The sequence below is a fragment of the Scleropages formosus genome, chromosome 18, assembly GCF_900964775.1.
Source record: "Scleropages formosus chromosome 18, fSclFor1.1, whole genome shotgun sequence".
NCBI lineage: Eukaryota > Metazoa > Chordata > Actinopteri > Osteoglossiformes > Osteoglossidae > Scleropages > Scleropages formosus.
The window spans coordinates 14,247,094-14,270,397 of NC_041823.1; the positions used below are offsets into that span (position 1 = coordinate 14,247,094).

General features: G+C 38.7%; 1 protein-coding gene across 3 annotated transcripts; it reads right to left on the reverse strand.

Moving 5' to 3' along the window:
* Positions 1-1,169: 1,169 nt before the first annotated feature.
* Positions 1,170-22,891, reverse strand: LOC108934043 (H-2 class II histocompatibility antigen, I-E beta chain-like). 3 transcript variants are annotated; one of them, XM_018751529.1, is made up of 6 exons: positions 22,772-22,891; positions 17,884-18,150; positions 16,757-17,038; positions 14,864-14,977; positions 14,296-14,326; positions 13,806-14,098 (listed from the first exon to the last, which is right to left on the reverse strand). In XM_018751529.1, the coding sequence occupies exons 1-5, from the start codon at positions 22,824-22,826 to the stop codon at positions 14,301-14,303; spliced, it is 744 nt and encodes a 247-aa protein (XP_018607045.1). In that variant the 5' UTR covers positions 22,827-22,891; the 3' UTR covers positions 13,806-14,098; positions 14,296-14,300. The 3 variants fall into 3 exon arrangements, with proteins under 3 accessions (XP_029101749.1, XP_018607045.1, XP_018607046.1); XM_018751530.1 differs by lacking the exon at positions 22,772-22,891 and adding an exon at positions 20,478-20,634; XM_029245916.1 differs by lacking the exons at positions 13,806-14,098; positions 14,296-14,326; positions 14,864-14,977 and adding an exon at positions 1,170-1,191 and having other exon boundaries at positions 16,703-17,038.
* Positions 22,892-23,304: the final 413 nt, after the last annotated feature.

Below are 23,304 nucleotides of genomic sequence, written 5' to 3' on the forward strand. Positions count from 1 at the left end.
AAGCCTGCAATAATGTGAAAAATGGGGTTTTTTGACAGTTGTCTGACTGACAAGGTTTTTGTAAAAAGGTCAGTAATGAGTGGTAATGAAACATCTCCACAAACGTGAGTGAGAATTATGAATCAGTTGTGTTTTCAGCAAATAACTCAACTCTTGCTCAATAGAGTAGCAGAGCTTTCTGTCCCACTCATTGGTCAGTCTAGGTGTCCTCACATTTACCTTCTCCTCAGTCATGTGACTTCACAGAATTCGAAGAAGCTTGTGCCAACAGTGCCAAAAGTTACAATGTTTCTCCCTATTGTAATATTTGTTTTCGAAATACTTTTGTTAATGACGTCAGTTATCGATATGTTTTCTTACCATGTTTTGAAAAGGTCCAGTACATTCAGACATTTGGTCAGATAAATACTGAAAGTAAAGAGTTCGAGCCATTAATCAAAGTAGCAGACGAAAGATGTATATTTTCAAAATACAAAGCTGCTGTCATCCAAAAAAAACCATGCTGTGGGACAAACTAACATGCATGAGCAGGTATACACAGTTCATTGGATTTATCCAAAGCAAATATTCCAGAAAGAAGGATTCATTTACATTTATTCACTTAGCAGATGCTTTTCTCCAAAGCGACTTCCAGTGAATTCTATGTACTGTTACTAGCCCACACACCTTATTCACCAGGGTGACTTACACTGTTAGATACACTACTTACACTGGGTCACTCATCCATACATCAGTGGAACACACTCTCTCAGTCACTCACACACTACAGGGGAACCTGAGCAGCATGTCTTTGCACTGTGGGAGGAAACCAGAGCACCTGGAGGAAACCCACACAAACTGAGAGGGGATCAAACCCATGTTCTTTCACACCACCCAGGCACTGTGAGACAGCAGTGCTACTTGCTGTGCCACCATGCTGCCCAAAACACCTTTCCCCAGCAGTCTTGTTGGTTTCATAGTTATATAGTAGACAATGGTTTACTTTGGGGGGGTGCGGTGGCGCAGTGGGTTGGACCGCGGTCCTCCTCTCCGGGGGGTCTGGGGTTCGAGTCCCGCTTGGGGTGCCTTGCGATGGACTGGCGTCCCGTCCCGGGTGTGTCCCCTCCCCCTCTGGCCTTACGCCCTGTGTTGCCGGGTAGGCTCCGGTTCCCTGCGACCCCGTATGGGACAAGCGGTTCTGAAAATGTGTGTGTGTGTGTGTGGTTTACTTTGGGTATCATTACCAGATACAGTCCCAATTCCAAAAAAGTTGGGACAGTATGAAAAATGCTAACAAAAATAAGGAGTGATTTTTGATATTTACTTTGACTTATATTCAAACAAAACAGTATAAAGATGATATTTCATGTTCTCCCTAATTAACTGCATTGTGTTTTTGAATTTTGAAGATGTACGTTTATTCTGGAATTGATGCCTCAAACAATCAACATTAAATTATAATAAATGGCAAAAAAGTACATAAAACACAGCAGTGGAAGCGAATACATTAGTGCTTCGTTGCTGTATTAATCCATCACCACTCTTTCAGACTATTGGAAATAGCACATTTGTTTCATTATATCATTTATTACCCACCTGTGTTCCTCCCTTGACTTGCCTTGAAAATCACGCGAGTGGTCGTTGTGGGTCAGGTGTGACTCGGCATCTTGCATGCATCCACATAATCTATTGTGTGTGTCACTGCCACACTGTGTGTTGGAGCCTCTGCAGAACATTTGCTGCGATGCCTTGCTGCCTGTATGACTTTGTTCTGATCACACAATCAGGTTTGCTTGCCAAGAAATGTTTAGTGAGCTTTAGAACTGCTAGCTAAAGTTAGTGAGCTGGAGAAGCGCACCCTAACCCTGAAGGGTATAAGAGGAAGGAAACTTTTCCAGACTTAATATTGTTGGAAAATTTGACAACTTAATAACTGACTGTACGAACTGGCTGTAGTGACATAATGGTTGGACTTACAAACAATTAAAGCTAAGATCAATCTTCTTCTCCCAGTTGTGTAGAGGTAAAATTCCTCAATTTAAAAATATTTTTTAAATGAAAAGAAATAAATCCTTTGAGACAATTAATATGAGGTGTAAAAGATAAATCCCTCTTAAAAATAAAATTCCTATCAGATATGCAAAACTGTATTAACACAAAATTTATATTAATATGTGTCTTTACACAGGATGCTGGTTTGGATTTGTGGATGTTGTATAGAAAAGTGAAAAAAAATGGGCAGCAGGTGGCATAGTGGTTACAGCCCTGGAGCTGCATTCTGAAACCTGTGGATCAGGAGAGGTGAACCACTGGTTCAACGTGGTGCTACCTGGATGCAGGCTGGGATTCAGAGAAGGGTCTCCCATCAGTCCTGGTTGGGATACCTTGGTGTGGGTATCTGATGTCGAAAAACCTAAAACACGCAGTGATCTCAGGTTATGCCATTGATGCATCCACGTGCGTTATAAAATGAGTGTAATAAATATTTTTTAAAAATACCTAATTTGAGAAACAATGTACTTCAGAAAATATGGACAAATAAATGTTATTGGTGAATTGTTCATGCATCTGTGAGCTATTGCTTGGGCCTCTAGATGGCAGTAGAGAGCTTTAATACATTTTCAACTCTGTTTTCCTTCTTAAGTTTTAAAACAAAAAGCTATTTTAATTAGATTCCGCATGTCCTATGATATAACTGGAAAAAAAAGGGGAATGATTATAATTGTATTATACGGGGACGGGGGGGGCGCGGTGGTGCAGTGGGTTGGACCAGGTCCTGCTTTCCAGTGAGTCTGGGGGTTCGAGTCCCGCTTGGGGTGTCTTGCGACGGACTGGCGTCCCGTCCTGGGTGTGTCCCCTCTCCCTCCAGCCCTATGCCCTGTGTTACCGGGTAGGCTCCGGTTCCCGTGACCCCGTATGGGACAAGTGGTTCCGAAAATGTGTGTGTGTATACTGGGACATGACCGTTTGTAGTTTTATGTAGTGAACCTTTGGCTTGTATCCTAAACATCTTATGATTCTGTTCAGCTTTTGTTGTTGTGCCTGTTTAATGCTTTACAATTAATACAATTAATAATGGTATTTTTCGCTTACATTTAAACATGTTTGCATATTAATTCACGTAATTTTGTACTTATTTCACTTGGTAAAATATTCTTCTATTTATTTTTGTTTGGTTACTTATGTGTGTATGTATGTTTATATTATATATGTCGTATGTGTATATATATGTATGTCGTTCATTTTATTCTGCTGCAGCCTAAACCAATTTCCCTCTGTGATGAAAAAAGTGTCATTCATTCATAGTGAAGGCCACTGGAAAAGTATTTTGTTCTTTCTGGAAAAAAAAAAAAAAAAAAAAAAAAAAAAGAACTGTAGATGGAGCCAAAGAGCAAACTAGAACTTGCCTGAAACTTTTTTTAGACATTGAATGGGACAAGCGGTTCAGAAAATGTGTGTGCGAAAAAGAAAATCAAATCACCTGACGACAAATGACGTGTTTAATTTGTTTTTTTTTTTATTGGCTAAAATGTGTCATCATTATTGCTGTGATATTGGGAACTTTTTAGTTCGGTCAGATTTGTTTCCAGGAGGTTGGAAGTTAATAGAATAATTTTTTCCCGATACGAATGACTAATGGTAGAACTGACCTGTGCTGATATAAGTCTGTTAAAAACCGACAAATTTAAATTTATTAGCATTACCTTTTGAATTCCTTTCTGTTTTTAAGGAAAAATCTTAAGTTAAAGGCACAACGACGTCATGTAGAGTTTAATCTTTTATAACAGTTGAGTTTTTTAGATTAGTTAGAATGACTGCATATAAAATGTTTAATATTTAAAGCACTTTAAAACTTGCTGTGATGTATGGACTATAGATTCAGTCAGTAGAAAATACAAAGAAATATACTGCAAATCTGTGTTTTTAAACGAACAAAATCAGACCCTTCCTCAGTATCATTGTATCCAGCCAGGAGTCGAGGCCCCGGTGCTGACTTGCCCTCACTACTGTAACTACTGTACTGTGACTACAGCCAGTAAAGACGTCATGCTGGAACAGGACTAATAGCGGACTTGGGTTTAAGAAAACACACTGATACTGACTTGACTTTCAAGACAAAAACAGGCCAGGAATGTGAACAGGTGCACACTAAGAATGTCCAAAAGCAAAGCAGACGATCCTTACGTATAAGGAGTGTTCAGACTGAACGGTGACAAAGTGTGAACAGTCCCTTGGTGGAGGAGGGACAGTCTCTGCTCCCAGGGATCATGACATGAACAGAACACTGCTCTATATCTGCTGGTCTGTGGCCCTGGAGACACACAAACTTGTCTTTGGCTTCATACCTTAAAGTGCCAAATGAGACCAGGTTAAAGACCTCATCGACCTTCAGCTCATGTCTGTCTTAAATACTTGGCCTCCCCATTTCAGTTTTTTTCTTAATGGATTACTGTGCTTTGATTCATTCATGTCAAACCTCTTAAATTAAATGTAAAAAATAAATATCTTCAAAAACTTCACCATTGGTGGCAGTGATTCGCAAAGCTCTCTTTGGGCACCACCAGCTGTTCTGTAGGTGGCACTAGAGACTTTTAATGAACTCAGTGGACATTTTCAAGTCTTCTTTTTGAAATGGGGAAGTACTTCAATGTGATCACTTTTATTGCTTGTTTTTCTTTGCCTTGCATAATCACATGTGTCCTGAGTATATACTGGAAAAATTGTACATGTTTATGGTAATACAAGTATAAAACTTAAAATAACTTATTTTCATTTAGTTTGAGAAACAACAAAAATGTTTTTGAGGAAAAATATCTAATCCTTCCACTCTAGAGTCAAAAAACTTCAGAAAGTTTATTCTTAATTTTCTTAAATAAAAAAACAGTTGCCAAATAATCAGCTAACAATTGTAGATATCTATATACTGTATATATATGGTATGTCCGTTTGTATTTGCTGTGCTTAAATGGCCTGTGATTCTCTGTCTTCACATCCAAGGTGTACGCTCCTAGATCTCACATCCCATGGACCACCACTGTCATAATCTGTATCAGCAGTTACTGACAGTCAGTGAGTGAATATGAGTGTGAGTGTGAGTCTACTGCAATGGGCTAAGTGTGGTTTGCAAAATGTATTAATAAAACCTCTTACAAAAGATAAAGTAAAATATGTTTAGAAGAAGACAATAAAATACAATACAAGATTTGAAATGTTTCGTGCTGTGGCAGCACATCTCAGGGTGTGAATACTGTAGTTACAGTTTGTAAACTTCTCAGTAGCATGTAATATATGAAATTATATTCCACCTAAATACTGTGAAACCTTCTACTTGGCAACAGTGTTATCATCAACTTCCCCAATTTCTCATTGGTCAGAATAGCAGCGAAGAAAGATGAAGTTTTCCTGATCCAAATCAGCTGAAACACTGAAGTTACTGTAAAGCTTATACAGTATCTGATTTCACATCCTATAACTCCAATCCACTATGTAGTGAAGTGTTTACATTTAAGCAAAGCTACTTAACCCCACTAATGACTGTAGAAGTCAAGTAGCCTTTCTGCTTTTTTCACTTTCTCTACCCCATCTCTCTCTTCTTAGATGGGCATTTCTTACTAACTACAGGGTTTCAAAAGGTTCCAGGGGATTTTTGGTGATCTAGTTGTTCCTGATCTTGGCGATGGAAGAATTTCTTTTGCTAATATTCATTGTTTCATCTATTCATTATCACAATGATGTTTCTCTGAGGTTTTAAAAGTTTTTGAATAGTTCCATTTACATGTGTAAGTTTAGCGTTACTAACACCAAATCCTTGACTGTTTTTAATGGCAGTGATGTATCTCTGTGGATCTCTGAGTTGGACAACAGTTCCATGTGAATGAATAACATCAGTTCTTCTAACACCAGATCCTGGCCTGTACTCAGTCAAGTCAAGAAGTCAAGAAAGGCTTTATTGTCATTTCAACCATATATAGCTCATACAGTGTACAGTGGAACAAAACAACAATCCTCCAAGAGCATGATGCTACTTAAAACAAGACAGAGCTACTTACACAGGACTACATAAAGTGCATGTGTGCAAAACCTGTGCAAACGGCGCAGGACAGTACAGTAATTACTAAAACAGGACAATAGGCACAGTAACTATTAGTGTGTGATGATAGTGATATCCTCTGATATAGATACTATGACTGATAGAGATGTTTCTCTGTGATTCAGAGATACTGATGTAGTTTGCTTTCCAATACTTTTGGCTTTTAGTTTTTAAACTTTTGGTTTCTTCTATTTAAAGTAATCTGGTCTGTAGTTTCCTTTGGCTCAGTTGTACTGAATGTCCGCTGTGCTGTCATTTTTGTTTCGAGGCTGTATGTATTTCATTTAGCATAGTATGAACTTTGACTTCATTTTGATAAATGACTTCATCCGGTTCTGGATGGGTTTATTCGGTTTTTTTTTTTTTAACATCTACATTCATTTTTACACCAGGTTTAACATGTGCTTTATCCTCTTGCTTACCATCATGTTTGGAATGTAATTTTGTGGCTTCTTCCTGTCTTCTGCCATCACTCTGTTTTAGGAGAATGGCAGCATTACATCGGACAGGCAAAGTGACAAGTTAAAGTTAACCTTTAGGAGCCTAGAGGAGTTTAGGGTAGCGCTGGCAAGGGAAGTTCTGCTATACAGGGGCTCAAGAGATCCTAGGACTGCTGGAGCAGACATTGAGGTGAGGAAAGGAAGAAGTTCAGTGTGTTGTCCACAGTGGGGCAAGTAGAGTCCTGGCTACAGCACAGTGTGCTGGTGGAGGCGGTGGAAGCTAGGAGTTAGAGGAATAAACCTAGAACTGCTGCTCTCTGTGCAAGTTGGTATGAAGTACATCCACAGGTGTACAGAATTCCTTATTTCCTTAATTAAGGATGCAACCACACTTCAGCGTGTGGTCTAGGTGGAGCAAGTACTTGAAAGGAAGGTCTCGTATAGAACTATGAAGAGCAGAGCTCCATCATGGAAAGTTCTTGATCCAAGCAGTTTACCCTTTGCTACCTAGCTGATTCAACCTACAGCTTGGGGAAAACATGGCTGAGGAACACCTCTTATTGAAACTATTGAGGTGATTAGGTCTTTGATTTATGAAGGGTTTTTCAGGAACGCATTACCTGAGGTAGTGAAGATTATACCTATACTGCCTATTAATAGATTAAACCAGCTTTGTTAATTTAGAACATCAAAGCCAGACAGCAGCAGAACTCCCTAGAAAAATAGTTATTGTATTGCTGCTTTATTACAGCTAACTGCTGCAGTGAGTGGCAGGTAGTGGTGGTGCGTGCATTCACATCACACCCAGTGATGCCAGTTCTCCAACTCCTCCACAGAGTGATGTCTGGGTCACTGTCGGACAGATCTTAGGCTCTAAGATTAGACTCCTTGTAAACCAGCAACACGTTCGGGCACCAATGAAGTTTGAAGTTCTTAACAGTGTGCCTGTTAACATAGTGCTCATATTTGGCAGTTCCAGTTAGGAACGTTACAGTTCTAAATCATCGACTCCTAGCCGTGACTGCAAAATACCCTCCAAGAAGCTCCAAAAATTGTGGTTCATTTGAAGTTAGGTGGCAAGGTGATGCAACAAGTTGCACTGATACAACCGAGTGGAGTTTCTGTGTCTATGCGGGTTCCCTAAGGTGCTCCAGTTTCCGCCCATAGTCCAAAGACTTACAGTTAAGGTGAATGAGACACTCTGTGCTGCCCCTGGCATGTGAATGTGTGCATGTGTAGCTACCCCGTGATGGACCGGTGTCCTGTTCAAGGTGTGCTCCCCTCAGCCCTAAGTCATTCCAGGACAGACTCCAGAGTGACCCTAACCAGGATAAGTGGTTAACAAAGCCGAGTGAAGGAATGAGTGAATGAAACCTTCATCTCTATTGTCCATGCTGATGCCAACAATCAAAAGTATCTGACTATAAATTATTCTTTCAGTTATTTATTTACACTTGCATTTACATTTATTAATTTAGCAGATACTTTTCTCCAAAGCATCATTTATTGCTGGCAATACAAAGAGTGCATGACATCAACTGAAGGAGAGATTTGGATATAGACATGTGACTGAGTACAGTTGTACAACAGAAAAGTCAGAAATCTAATAGTCTGCTGTGGAAAAATAAGTACACCCACTGGCTTCAATAGCTGGTGCTGCACCCTTTGTTAGGAATCATGTCTTGTAGGTGTCTTGCAATTGTCTACAACTTGGCCATTCCATAACCTTCCATTTCTTCTTTTTTAGCCATTTTGTGGGGATTTTAGTTGTTTAGGTCACTAGTTTGTTCTCAGTGTCACTTTCAGTTCAGTTTTAGCTTTTACAGCAAGCTGGCCAGGCCCTGAGGCAGAGAAGCTGCCTCAAGCCATAATGGTTCCACAACCATGCTTTACAGTGGGGATGAGGTTGTTTTGGTCAAAGGCAGTTTTTGGTTTTGCCAAATATTTCTACCTTTGTCTCATCCACCAAGAGCAAACTAAGTTGCTATAATATCAGCCATTTAGCTATTTCAACAGGCCCCCACACACACACACTTTCTGAACTGCTTGTCTCATACGGGGTCACGGGGAACCAAAGCCTAACCTGACAACACAGGGCGTAAGGCCAGAGGGGGAGGGGACACACCCAGGACGGGACGCCAGTCCATCGCAAGGTACTCCAAGCAGGACTCGAACCCCAGACCCCCTGGAGAGCAAGACCCGGTCCAACCCACTGTACCACTGCACCCCCTCAGGCCCATACACTGATGTGAAAAAGAAAGTGTATCGCATGAGAAGGTTTGTTGTGTTTTCATTGTTGGAAGAAAAGAGTATTTGTCATTTCATCAGTACTGATAGTTTTCATTGCACTGAAATGGCATTTATGTTCATTTAAATAGTACAAATTCATGCAAAATGTGATTATTTTCAGTTTTTTTTATTTAGCTCACCTTTCTTTTTCACTATTGAAATGATGAGCAAATATCTTTTTGGCCTACAAGTTCTTTTGTTTTCCTTTGCTCTGCCCAATACATTATCAAACTGCATTATGTTTACATACATACATACATACATTTTCTGAACCACTTGTCCCATACGGGGTCATGGGGAACCGGAGCCTACCCGGCAACACAGGGCGGAAGGCCAGAGGGGGAGGGGACACACCCAGGACGGGACGCCAGTCCGTCGCAAGGCACCCCAAGTGGGACTTGAACCCCAGACCCACCGGAAAGCAGGACTGTGGTCCAACCCACTGAGCCACCTCACCCCCGAGATGCATTATGTTTAGTTTTCTTTTATTCTGCATGTGTCTTGGGTCTCTTCAGCCTTTCTGTAGGAGACAGTATAGAGCTTTACTTGATTTTCTGAACTTTTGGGCATTTAACTTTTACTATGGAAAATGTTAGTTTATTAAATAAAGATGGGACTAATTTTTGTTTACCTTTTATGTGTCCTATATTATTATTTGGACTATTATAGTTATGAACTGAGAAATATGTTACAAGTCTGTAGCTGTACACAGTGGACCTTCGTATCCTAAACATCCCACATGAGAGACACTTGTGTTGTGCCTTCTTAATACTTTACAATTAATGGTGAAATGTAGTGAAAAAGTATTTGTTCTTTCTGGAGATAAAACCCTGGAGATGGTATAAAAGAGCCAACGAGAACTTTCCCTGGACTTCCTAGATATTACTGTAAGACAGAAAATGAAGTTCCATGGCAACAGATGACAGCTCTGATTCCTTGTTTTCTTACTGGCTGTTTTCTTACTTCTGGTAAACTGGGGACTTTCTGTACAGGTTCCCCCAGACCGGTTTTTCTGTGGGTCTGAAGTTCACAGAATACATTTCTGCAAAAACAAATGACTTTTGTATAAAAGGTTGTACATCCATGTAAGCACTTTAATAACAATCTTGTGACATTTATGTGCCGAGCTTGTGACTATAGAAAAGAAAAACTTATCTGGGATTTTAATTTTGTCAAGGTGTAAGTAGGAAATATAAAGAAATACAAGATTTGATTATAGACTGCCTTGTGAAACATAGTGAAAGTTGTGTTGTTTTGTATTAATTGTCTCTGTATTTATATGTATTTATAAAGTGCTGAATGAATATATAAAACAAAAAGTGAGAAAAATATATACCACTGTTGTCCAACTGAGAGTCCAGGCCCTGGTGCTGTCTTGTCACACTGCTGTAACTGTCTCTCTCTGCTGGCCTTACTGCTTCATGTACATGAGCTCTTGACCCCTATATCTAATACAGAACATCTATCTATCTATCTATCTATCTATCTATCTATCCATATTATTCTCACTCGCTCACTTTTGTTATGTTTGGGTTTCCTTCTACCTGGCAACTGTGTAATCTTTAGTTTCCTTAATTTCCTATTGGTCTGTATACAGTACTTGTATAATACATGGAGACTTCCTGATGAAAATCAGCTGAACACAGCGTGGTGCTCATCTAATGGTTTGTTTGATGGCACACAACTCCAATGCAGCATACAGTGAAGTTCTTACACTGAGAGCTAACTTGGAAAATTAAGAGAAAGCTTAATCTCACTCCCAACGATCATTGTTTTGATCATTTGTTTTGATTTTGTTATGGAAACAATGAATGTCCTTTGCCACTGCTTTTGGTCTGGCACAACAGGTAGTAGTTAAAGCTGTTGCTTTGGCCTTCAAGGACCTATATTCAAATTCCACCTCCTTTTTAGAAACCTTGAACAAGGCACTTACCTTGAACTGCAATAGTAAAAGTTACAGTTACCTGCATAAATAGGCAAGCAAGTGCTTTTATAAATAAGATAATGGGTTTACATATATGATTTTGAAAGGGTCCTGTTTTTTGATGCCTACTTGCTTTCCAGACTAAATTGTGCAGCAGGTTTAATACTCGTATGTACTTTTGTCACAGATCCAGCCCATTCATTTTCTTTAGTGTGAGATTTGTCTGCTCTTCATTTCCTCCTGGAGTCCATTTTTGTGACAGATTTTTCAGTAGCTGCTTCCTGAAAATCTGACTGTATTGCTGTATCATTTTGGAGTGTCTGAATTGAAACCTAACTGCATTTTAGAGACAGAATATTCAGTACCTGGTTTCAGACTGCAGTATATTTTAGTTTTTGTCATTGTCAATTTCCCCAGACACCTTTTCACTTCATCTCTGTCTTTTGATTCGAGTCTTCCCTGAGGTCTTTTTGTTGTTTTGTGTTCCCGTGTGACAACTTTGTTGCCATGGATTTCATATTCACCTTAATAATTGGTCTGCTGGCACTGCCTGGGATCACTGGGAGGGGGTTTAGGTGGGGGGGTAATGAAAGGAACTAAGAGGAGTGAGGAAAAGATGATCCAGGACAACTCCCAGAAAACAAAGGGAGAAATACCTGTAAAGTATGCATACCTACACACACATCCACGTATTAAGTGCAATTCTGAGTGACCGATTCATATGAACAACATATATTTTGAATATAAATCCACTTTGTTTTAATGGCTTTAATTACTTTTTATTTGGCTTACCTCTCATGTTTAATTACTGTGAAAAGTTAAGATGTTTATAGACAATATTTATACAATCATTTCAGGTCTGATGTTGTCTGGACGGACAATGTTTCAGCTGGAGGCCTTTATCAGCAAAAGGACATTTAAGATGCTGTAGTCAGATAAATAAAGGTTTCATGGTGGTAACAGACTGACAGTAGGCCAGAGAGATACAGAGATGCTATGTAATGTAAGACTTCAAAACATATCAAGTTTCTTTAAGGTTGTCATGATCACGCCTGCACCTCAGTCTGCAGTACCTGGCTCCAATTAAGCACCTCACCTGGCTTTAATCAGCGCACATGGCTATAAAAGACACCACTCAACCACTTCCCAGTTGTGGAATCTCATCTGAGACAACTGTCCTGTCTGTGCTCTCAAACCTACTTTGCTTATCCCAATTCCTGCTCCACCTCTCTAACAACTGCCCGTGTTGTCCCCCAACCATGACTTCAGATCCTCGCCTCTGTTCAGTTTGCCAAGCGACCAATCATTCGCCCGACCACAAGAACAAGTCTAGTCAAGTGGACTTCTCGGAAACCATACGAGCAGGCACTATGAGTTGAGCAAAGCTCAATGGCACTTCCATTCATCTATAATATTGGGACTCTGTGAAGAGACTATATCGCACTTCAAGCAATTCAGAATCACTAATTTACCTGTAAGGACTTTTTTTTGTGATATGTGAAAAAACAGTAATGCACTTTACTAAACATTTGCATGTACTAATCAGTAAAACTGGTAGTGTTAAACCTTGTGTGTTTTGCTGTTAGACTTTTGACACCGAATAAGCTTCCAGCCTCCTCATTATTCATTATCTTCTCAATATACCAATACTCTACGTATTCATTCCCTTTTATTACCAGAGTAGTAGGAGGAACAAAGACCAATAGAAAAAAGTTTAAACCTTAACAAAATTACCTTCTAAAATATTTATCCAATTTCACTTTTTATACTTTTTTATATTTTATATATATATATATATATATATATATATATATATATATATTAATTTCACAATGAACAGAATACTCAAAACAAGGCACAAGCTGTGTTTAAACATTTATTAAAACACAGAAGCCTGTCAATTAAACAGAATGTCAAAATGGGGACAGATTCCAGCGATCCAGTCAATGCTTAAGTAGGCTGAAGAACAGAAACTAGAAAAAAAGTGATTTTCGCCAAGATCATTAGTGTCCTCTAATGTTGCTTCTCAATCATAAAATTACTGGTACAAATTCAAGGAACACTGATGAATTTTACAAATATCACATCCTACCAATGTAAAATTCTACATTTTAGTATTTTTTTTTTGTTAAAAATCCCACTACAGTCATACTCAAAAAGCAGATCATCTACAAGTATGTCATTATCCCTAATATATTAATTGTATTGTGAAAACATCAGGACTTTATTTATTAACTTTACTGAACATTCTAGTGCTACTCACACTTTACAATACAAAGTGTTTTATGTATGAAAATATATCACTTTCATCTATTATCTTCATAGTTTCAGTAGCTTTTACATTCTCTTTTGGAGCAACAGACAATATAAATGTCTGGTCACATGTTCTGTCCTGATTCACTAAACAATTTCCATTAATTCTTCAATCTGATGGTGAAATGGGAATATTGCAGGAATATCACAAACATTCATGATGCTTTGCCTACAGACCACCCTGAGCCCTATCTTACTTTAAACCTGATTACATTAGGTCATTGATTGTGGCTAATATCACTGGACACAGTTTAAATATGTGACAAATTAATAATAAAATGAGGGGGGCACGGTGGGGCAGTGGGTTGGACCGGGTCCTGCTCTCCAGTGGGTCTGGGGTTCAAGTCCTGCTTGGGGTGCCTTGCGGTGGACTGGCGTCCCGTCCTGGGTGTGTCCCCTCCCCCTCCGGCCTTACGCCCTGTGTTGCCGGGTAGGCTCCGGTTCCTCGCGACCCCGTATGGGACAAGTGGTTCAGAAAATGTGTGTGTGTGTAATAAAATGTTCTAAAATATTTGTTAAACTTACTATGACAAACAAGTCTTTGTGCATTTATTTGTAAAGGCTGTAACTACATTAATCCAGTTAATCAGTACAGTAAGTATAATTCCATGTTACTTTACATAAAATATTGACCTGAAATTTTAAATGGCTACTTTAAAAGAATGACAAAATACAAGCAATAGGTTTCACAATACCATAATCACAAGCATAGTGAAATTAAAATAATAGTATGTAGACAGACTTCAAATCAATCATGTGGGCATCTGAGTTGTCAGTATTAAAAGTAATGTTGCTTAATGTTTCTCTTAAAAAAGAGGAACATGATTAAAGCAGAGTAATCCTATACACTGACCAAAACAATCCCTCTTGAGTTACAATTTAAATCACATGAAAATATAAGAACATTGCTTTGGAGCAATTTTTACACATTATAAAGTTTATGTCCATACATGCTTAAAGTTTTAAAAATTCCATTAAGAAACAATAATTATAAGGAAAGACAAGTTTTTTCCCCGAATTGAGTTGCACTGAGTTGCTCTCCATATGACAGTTGAGAGTTAACTATGGAATGAAATCGCACAAGGGTTACTTTTGGAGTGAAACCTTCAGATATTACATAGTGTAATTATGTGTATTTCCTGGTTGTGAATTCAACATATTGTAGTACAAATAAAAGATAAGTTTAGTATGTAGGATAATTGTTGCATCAGTTTAAAAAAAAAACAGACCTCCAACAGCTTAAAACAACCACAACATACCTAAATTAACTTGTTGGTACCAGGATTCTCCCTGTAAAACAATAAAAATATGAAATATGTCCAATAATTAACAGAAAAATTAAAACATACTACAAAATGTATACTCAGGATAACATCAGTTTTCATTAAAATGCATGATAACTAGTAACTGCAATGCTGAAGGATATTTTGGTGCTTGCTTTGAAGAAAGTCAGAATAAGTTATTGCCTGTAAGGGGTTTGCAGTCAGTACTAACTTTACTCAACTTTAATTTGCCTTATGTTTATTTATCCAGATATTTATGCTCAGCTGAAACTGGGGGGGATGGACTAAATGCAAAAAATGACACGGTTCCAACATGATTTAACCTGTATGAAAAACAATACCCAGAAATAAAAGCTGGCATTCTATATTTTAGACTCATATTTATCTTTTGATATAAAATAGAAATTTCTTGAGTATGCAACAAAACAGCAACTGTTACTGCACTATCCCAATACTTTTGCTTCATTCCTGTCATTTATAGCCATAAACCTTTTAGAACTAGGAATACGAACACAATATTTAAGACCCCACAGCAAAATCTCACCTGTTGATTTCTTCTTATAGTAAATCACTCCAGCAAGTGAGAGCATCAGGCCCAAAACCAGTCCAGAAGTCCCAATGATCACTTTGTTTCTATCCCCATCAGATATTGAGGGATCTGAAAATTGAATCAAAAGTAATTGTGTTACTTTAATTAACAGTAATTTACTTGATGTAATGTCCCTAATTAAACTGACCTAAAGATTTATTTTTAACCAAAGATAAATGATGATTTCTTCCAAACAGCCTCATCTTAAACATGGGCTTGACAATTAAATGATGTACAACACTTCAAAAAGCTCATATTTTGTGGGTTGCATATAGGCTAAACACATTTTAAAGATCATTGCATTTGGTCTGGCAGCTATATTTATATTTTTAACCAGGATCAGCTATTTGCTTGCTCTGACATAATATTTTGTCAATGCCAGTGTTAACAAATGTACTGTATATACAAACATAATGTATTTATGACCCTATATATGTACTTATAATTGTGTTTGGAGTATCTGAACTGAATTTAGTATTTTTAATGTTTTATTATCAGGTTTTAAATTTCACAAGGAACTGTCCCATTATACTGTGATCTTCAGAAACTCAGCATAAAAAGAAGTAGTGCAAGAGCATTTTTCAAACAAACATAGTTGTACAGACCTGAGCATGATCAAATGACTGTAAAAATTGACAACAAAACATGGTGTTCATTTTGTCTAACAGTGAATGTTTAATGTTATTAAATCTAGCATGCTGATTACATACCTGTAATCAGTATACCTGAGCAATTTCACACAACTTGTATGGTTGTGGGAACTGACAAAAGAGAGAAAACAAAACCCGGAAGAGCCCTATATCTCTCAGAAACACCACAGAAAAGGTAGAAAGACACAGTGATTCCTACTGAAATTTAAAGGATGTCACTTATGGCAGAAAAAAAAGCTGTTTGCAAATTTTTGACTTGTGTAAAACAAATCCACGCAAACATAAAACTATAACCCTTATTATATGTATCCACCACTGCCAGCAAACAACTTGGTAGATTTCAACATGAACTGCAGCCATGATTTTTAAATGGAAAAGTGCAGCCATTCTTAATCATTATGTTTATTATATACACTTAAGAGTACTGTCATCTTTTTGTACAAATGAGTGATTGTGTTACTATTACTCAGTTTTTAGCAACTGTCTATCCATTAACAGCTGAGATGATATGGAGACCAACCTAAGAAATACAGAGCTCAGGATGGCACAGGACATGCTCATTGTGGAAACATACATATCACAAGCTCACAGTCACACAAGAAAAATTTTGTCACATATGCAACAGTTAGGCTCTGGAATCTCTTACAAAACCCCTGTTGACACAGAAAGAACTGTCACTTCACAGTGCCAAAAGGTGACAAGAGGACAGGTACTGCAGACATCTTCCAATACAGCCTTCCAGGTTTATACATGATTTGTATCTGAATCTGAGTCTTTGATTATTTATAGCTGTAGCCACTAACTGTCTGAGTTATAGCTCTTACAAAATCATTCTATAAATGGATGAATGCTTTAATTCATCATGCTATTTTTTTTTACTAAGAAAACCATAATGATTAACATTTTTACTAGAGGAACAGTAATGGCAGAAGGACAGAACCTACATGTGCTCTGGTTTGCTTCAGCTTTGATAACTGATTTTTCCATAATTTGCAATTTATATGCTGTCTTCAAAGCAGGAAAGCAAATGTTAAAAAAAGGAAAAATAAATTCATATGACAAAACCCAATTAAAACCTTGTCCAAAGACTCCAAAGCTCCATATTTAACAACCTGATTTTACTAAACATGACATTTCTGTCTATGTGGTCAAATCTTCAACATACAATATAACTGTTTTGTTTAGGATAGTTTATTACCCCATTTGAAGATCTTGGGCTCAGAGAAGCTGCTGTGCTCCACCTTGCAGGCGATAGTCTCTCCAGATTTGGGTGTGAGCTCCAGGTAAGAGTGTATCTGATGGTACCAGTTTCCATTATAGAGCTCTTCAGTGGAAGTCACATCAGTTTTCACCTCCTTCCCATCTCTCAGCCAAGACAGTTTGAGTCCCTCTGGATAGAACTTATATGCACTGCACACCAACATGGTGGAGTGTCTCTGACTGCCAGATTTCACAGATAAAACCTTTACTGAAGGTTGAACTGAAACAGAAGATAATTTACATTTATTCATTTAGCTGCTGCCTTTGTCCAAAGCAACTTACTGTCTTCAGCTGCTTATAATAATTTACCGATTTATAAAACTGGGCAATTTAGGATAAATATTTTGCTCAAGGGAGGGGTGCGGTGGCGCAGTGGGTTGGACCGGGTCCTGCTCTCGGGTGGGTCTGGGGTTCGAGTCCCGCTTGGGGTGCCTTGCGACGGACTGGCGTCCCGTCCTGGGTGTGTCCCCTCCCCCTCTGGCCTTACGCCCTGTGTTGCCGGGTAGGCTCCAGTTCCCCATGACCCCGTATGGGACACGTGGTTCAGAAAATGTGTGTGTGTGTGTGTGTGTGTGTGTGTGTGTGTGTGTGTGTGTGTGTGTGTGTGTGTGTGTGTGTATTTTGCTCAAAGGTACTAAAGACATGAGGGCAGATTCAAACCTGGGTCTTTCAAGTTGAAAAGTGGTGGCTCTAACCAGTACACTAGCTACTCCTCCCCAGTTCAACCAAATGAAGAAACCCATAAAGAGAGCCCACTAAGAGACTCTGCTGTATCCTATTTCATATTCCTAATGGTTTTCCTATCTCTACTGCTACATTATATGTATATTTCCATTTCTATATATCACACAAATATAGTATACACATACACAGTATATCCATGTTCAAACAATTATGGGACAATTTGACACCTGAGGCTGTGACAAAATTAAAAAGAAATCTTTAAGCTATTGGAAATGAAAATGAAGAAAAAAGATACACAGTGCATATAAATAATTTTAACTGAGGACCATTCAGAATAAGTTAATGTGTGCTTTTCATTTTATCCGGTGTGGAACTACTCACCTGAATGCACAAGTATGTGCTGTAACTCATTCTCAGCATTGAGCTTGCACGTGCCCAGGTTGGTGTGCTGTCGGTCGTTCTCTCCCTCTTTGTTGGCTCTCTCTGCGTTTTTCACTCCGTGTTCCGTGTAGCCAATAAACTTGTTCGCAGTGCTGTTGTATCTCAAATACTCCACTTTGTTAAATATGTACCTGCTGATAATCTCAGCGTCTTTCAGGTCCCCGGAGGTGAAACGACATTCATTTTGCATATGGAGGAAATAGCCATCTGTTTAACAAAACATACATTAACAATACTGACATTTCACGTAATAGTTTATAAATACTAACAGTTAACTCGTTATGTTTAAAGAAGTTCGACACAGTTGCCAAGTTAGTTAAGCATCATTACGTGTAAACCAAAATAAACTTACAGTAACTGTAAATATTATAACACTCGCATGATGTAAACGCTACCTGTGTGTAAACTGCAGTAAAAAAAAAAAAAGCACTCAGTATCATGCTGCAGGCAGGGTAATTCCGAACAGTTTTCTGACCAAACAGCATCGCTCGCATACTACTAGTCTTGCTTAAAATATCAATATGAGACGCAATTTCAAAACTACTTTTAAATTAAAGGCAAAACTGAAGCCCAGAAACGTAGGCAGAGAAAAATACAAACGAAAAACAAATAGAAAGAGAAAGAAAAATAAATACTGAATAAAGTGACGTACCGAGTACTACCCGAATACTCGCACACGCGAACACACAGAATGAATACTCAACTCTACTCCTACGCGCTTACACACTTTCATGTGATCTTATCATTTTTGTAGAGAGCGTAGCTGTGGGTGTAGACACATATCCTAATTTCATAATGCAATGCTTATAATTAGTGCGAGCGGGAACTGTACTGTAAATAGTTGTCTTACATCCAAGCACTGAAACTCGTGTGTGCAAGCGGCCTCTTAGCGCCACTAGCCAAGGGAGAGCACTGAATCTGTGGGTTATAATGCTCGGGAAGAAAGTTATTATGTTCTACTTTACTCTCCTTTCTTTTTGGTGGTTTTAAAATACTTAACTACAAACAGTGCCTGAATCTGATACGTGGTGTTAATACTATAGTGCGCCCTGAACGCTACAACTCGGAACGCTACAACATTGTTGCACACACATCATATTTGATGAAAATGAAAAATTAAGGAAATAAAATAACTACAGCTATAATTTAAAGATTCAAATTATCAGCATGCTAATAAATTACCGTAATTATAATAAAGTAACTTTCAATTTGTACATTCACTCCCTTAGCAGACACTTTTCTCCAACCAAAGCAGCTTATAACAACTGTTATCAGCCCATACACCTTATTCACCAAGGTGACTACACTACTTGCAAGGAGCTACTTATCCATGCATCAGCAGAACACACTCACACACTAGTCTAAGGGGGAACCTTAACAGCATGTCTTTGGACTGTGGGAGGAAACCCACCCAGACACAGGGTGAATATGCAAACTGCACACAGACTGAGCAGGGATCAAACCCACATTCTCTTGCATCACTCAGGCACTGTGAGACAACAGCACTACTTGCTGTGCCACTGTGCTGCTACGTTTATTCATGTATTGATTTCTTATTTGTGTAATTGACTGATTTCCATAGTTTTATTGTTGATTAGCTGATGTGTGATGGGGTTGCAGTGGCGCAGTGGGTTGAACCACAGTCCTGCTCTCCGGTGGGTCTGGGGTTCGAGTCCTGCTTGGGGTGCCTTGCGACAGACTGGCGTCCCGTCCTGGGTGTGTCCCCTTCCCCCTCCGGCCTTACGCCCTGTGTTGCCGGGTAGGCTCCGGTTCCCTGTGACCCCGTATGGGACTAGCAGTTCTGAAATGTATCTGATGTGTTTTTAAATTTTTTTTTATTTTTGGTTGACTTAGTGATTAACAGATTAGTTAAAATTGACAAATTATGAAGAGTTTTATATGGACATACTTGGGTGTGCCTGGGAGATGCCTGCACGGGTGTAATCTGGAGATGTGAAGGGAAAGCATAGGGAGGTTTTTGTTGATATATGGCATTCCTCAACCATTTATAGTCTGAAATTTCTTATGTCATAAAATTGCCTGTTCAACTAATGTTGACTGATTGTACATTTAAGATTTGGGCTGTTATGTATCAAGACTACCAAAATTTAGTCTCACTTGCATTAAAAAGTGTTCATTAACAAGATTACCAATCTCTCTCCAAGTCATTACTTCCTCATCTGTTGTATTCTATTTATGGCTGAAGTTCTTGACAGACTGTTCTTCAAGGTTCTTCCTCCTCTCAAATTAGATTGACAGTTGTAGTTATATTTTTCTGTTACTCGTCAGTTTTTTTTCCTAATGAAGGCAGACACTTGAGTCAAGAGTTTATGCTTTTGTCCACTTATACTCTAAAATATTAGAGAGAAAGCTATCCACATCAGTGTACCTGTAACCCCAAGATGGATGTTTCAGCACAGGCTTTTTTCAAGAAATTTTAATTTTTAAAGCACTCACTTCAACAGTGAGTTCAAGCAGTTCTTATAGAAACATCAAACAGTATGGCTCAGCGTAGATCACATAGTGTCACTGACCTCCTACCCCATTTGTTTGGTACATAGTCTTAAGCAGGTACAGTATATCAAAAACTGGACAAATAAAAAATTGAAGCTGATGTTATTGGTGACCAATAGGGGTGCGGTGGTGCAGTGGGTTGGACCACAGTCCTGCTCTCCAGTGGGTCTGGGGTTCGAGTCCCGCTTGGGGTGCCTTGCGACGGACTGGCGTCCCGTCCTGGGTGTGTCCCCTCCCCATCCGGCCTTACGCCCTGTGTTACAGGGTTAGGCTCCGGTTCCCTGCGACCCCATATGGGACAAGCGGTTCTGAAAGAGAGTGAGTGAGTGAGTGTGTTATTGGTGACCCTCTTGGTCTCTATTGTTGAGATGTGGCAACATTCATTCAGATGATAAATGTACAATATTGCTATGTATGGGTGACAAAATAGCAGACAAACTAAAAATGTAGCTTGATGATTTTTTGTGTGTCTGTGTGCACTCTAAATATGAAAGTAAACTTTCTCTTCTAGTTCCATAGGGTCCTAACATGTACTTGTTAAAAATACAGTACAGTTGGTCCCATACTTACAAACTTATTTGAGACAAAGAGTTGGTTTGTTACTCAATAAGTCAGGAAGTTGAATGTAACTTGGATGAGGGGCTCTTCATTAGTTCTATCTGTAGATCAATCTGTAATGTGCACCAGCACTATTTAAGTGACTATTTTCACAAAGACATGTCTCTATCTTTATCTCTCTATTGCTGAATTTCACTTTTGATTACTCTTAGTTGTACATTGCTATGGAGAAAAGCATTTGCTAAATGAATAAACTGAACAACTCCACATATAGGGAGGTGACAGCAGGGCTTTTGAGATGGGAAGAGTGTGGTACAGCAGATGGATTCTCTCTAACCAGCTCCCTACATCTGGTGATCCAGACCAGCCTGTGCATTCACCTGGGCATTTTGTTCCCTGGCAGAGACATTTGTGACATTTTAAATAACAAGGCATAACAAAGACCTATGCCCAGAGATAGAGCAAGGGGTTTGTACTCAATTGCAGCTCTGGCATCATTTCTTTACCCTAAACATCATATAAAATTCACAAATACCCAATATAACACACAGAGAAACCACTTGTCCCAAGCAGGGGTCACATCAAACCAAAGCCTAACCTAACAACAGAGGGTGCAAGGCTGGAAAGGGAGGGACACACCCAGGATAGAATACCAGTCCACCACGAGGCACCTCAAGCAGGACTCGAACCCCAGACCCACCAGAAAGCAATCCCAGGCCAAACCTGCTGTGCCACCACACCCACATGGAAATAAAAGTAAAATTATAAATTTAAAAAAAAAAAAAAAAAAAAAAAAAAAAAAGTAAGTTCTGTGCTATTCCACATTACCAGAAGTTTAATACCATACTTTGGCTTACAAACAATTTCTTTACATTTACCAGGGTTGAATTTACCATTAGATTGCACATGCCTCCCAACAGCTGAGCAACAAAATACACTGACAGTTATTCATTTAGCAGACACTTTTCTGCAAACCACTTACAATGATTATTTACTGGTATTCATCCAACACTGATTTGGTAGGATAATCAGGGTACACACCAGAGGGGAGGCTATTCTATCACAGGGTAGCCACATACATTAAGTGCAAAAGTGACCTATTCACCTGAAACACTTCTTTGGACTGTGGGATAAGACTGACACACTGAGCAGGGCTGGAATGTACATCTAATTGAGCAACCCACATGCTGTGAAACAGTGCACCACCTTGCTTACACTTATTTCATTTCTACACTTCATAAACTTCACTGTTTTTGGTAAATTATCTGTTTTCTTTATTAAAAATATTGCATCCAGGCCAGTGTTACAACAAATGTCATAATGCTTTAACTGATTATTACATGACATATCAGTGCCATCCCTTGGAACAAACTTTTTTGGTCTTATTAATTTGGATTATTCAACATAAAGAGCATAATGACTCTACTACTTCAACCCTAACCCTCAAGAGTATACTGACTACACATTGAACATGAGCCTAACTCTGACAGATATACAGCAGTGGCTGTCAACAGTAGTGTCAGTGAACTCCTACAAGTTTACAAACATATTACAAAGGGCAGTTGTTTTTCTTTCTACTGTGCAATTGGGTTGATAAACTATTAACTGGGTGGAAAGCTTGCAGCAGAACTTTATGAGGATGAGAATAATCAATCAATCATCAGAATACAATTTACAAAACTCAATACTACAGTGAAAATTGTAACCTGTACATGTTAGACTATACACTTTTGCACAGTACATAGCAGTTACTTACCAAATCCAGGCAGAAATGGCAGTACAATCATCGCAAAAGAATAAAACAGTGACATATCTGAGTTTCCAGCGTAGACGCGCAGTGATCTGATTATGCTGCTCAAACAAGTGAGGAGAGGGAAGTCGGACTGTGTCTATAACGTAATCAACATTACAAAACGGGCCAATCACCGCTGACAGATACAAAACGTCATTTGTTTCTAAGGCAGTATGAGCATGAGTGAAATGTTTGAAGTCTTACCTGAAGATACAAAGAATAGTGGAAAACTGTTCTTGCAGTTTTATTCCGCACTTATTACTTTACGATTTACCGCTGCGAGGCGATCTAATTAGCTTTATTGCTTAAGGCAAAAATATAATCGGTTGTGGGTCGAAAATTGTGTCACCAATTAAAAATCAAAATAAATGACATTGCATGAAAATCACGACAAAGTATTTTGTAATATTTGTCAGCGAAATATTATTTCTAGCTTGTCTTAGCGTTATTTTGACATTCACCCACTCATACAAAATAGTAATGTTTGTTCAAAACAA

Coding starts and splice junctions, on each gene's coding strand:
- LOC108934043 (XM_018751529.1), bottom strand. CDS start 22,826: ATGTCACTGTTTTATTCTTTTGCGATGATTGTACTGCCATTTCTGCCT. Junction 18,151..22,771: donor GCCATTTCTGCCTGGATTTG/GTAAGTAACTGC, acceptor TTTGTTAAACAG/ATGGCTATTTCCTCCATATG. Junction 14,978..16,756: donor GCCCAAGATCTTCAAATGGG/GTAATAAACTAT, acceptor TTCAATTTTCAG/ATCCCTCAATATCTGATGGG.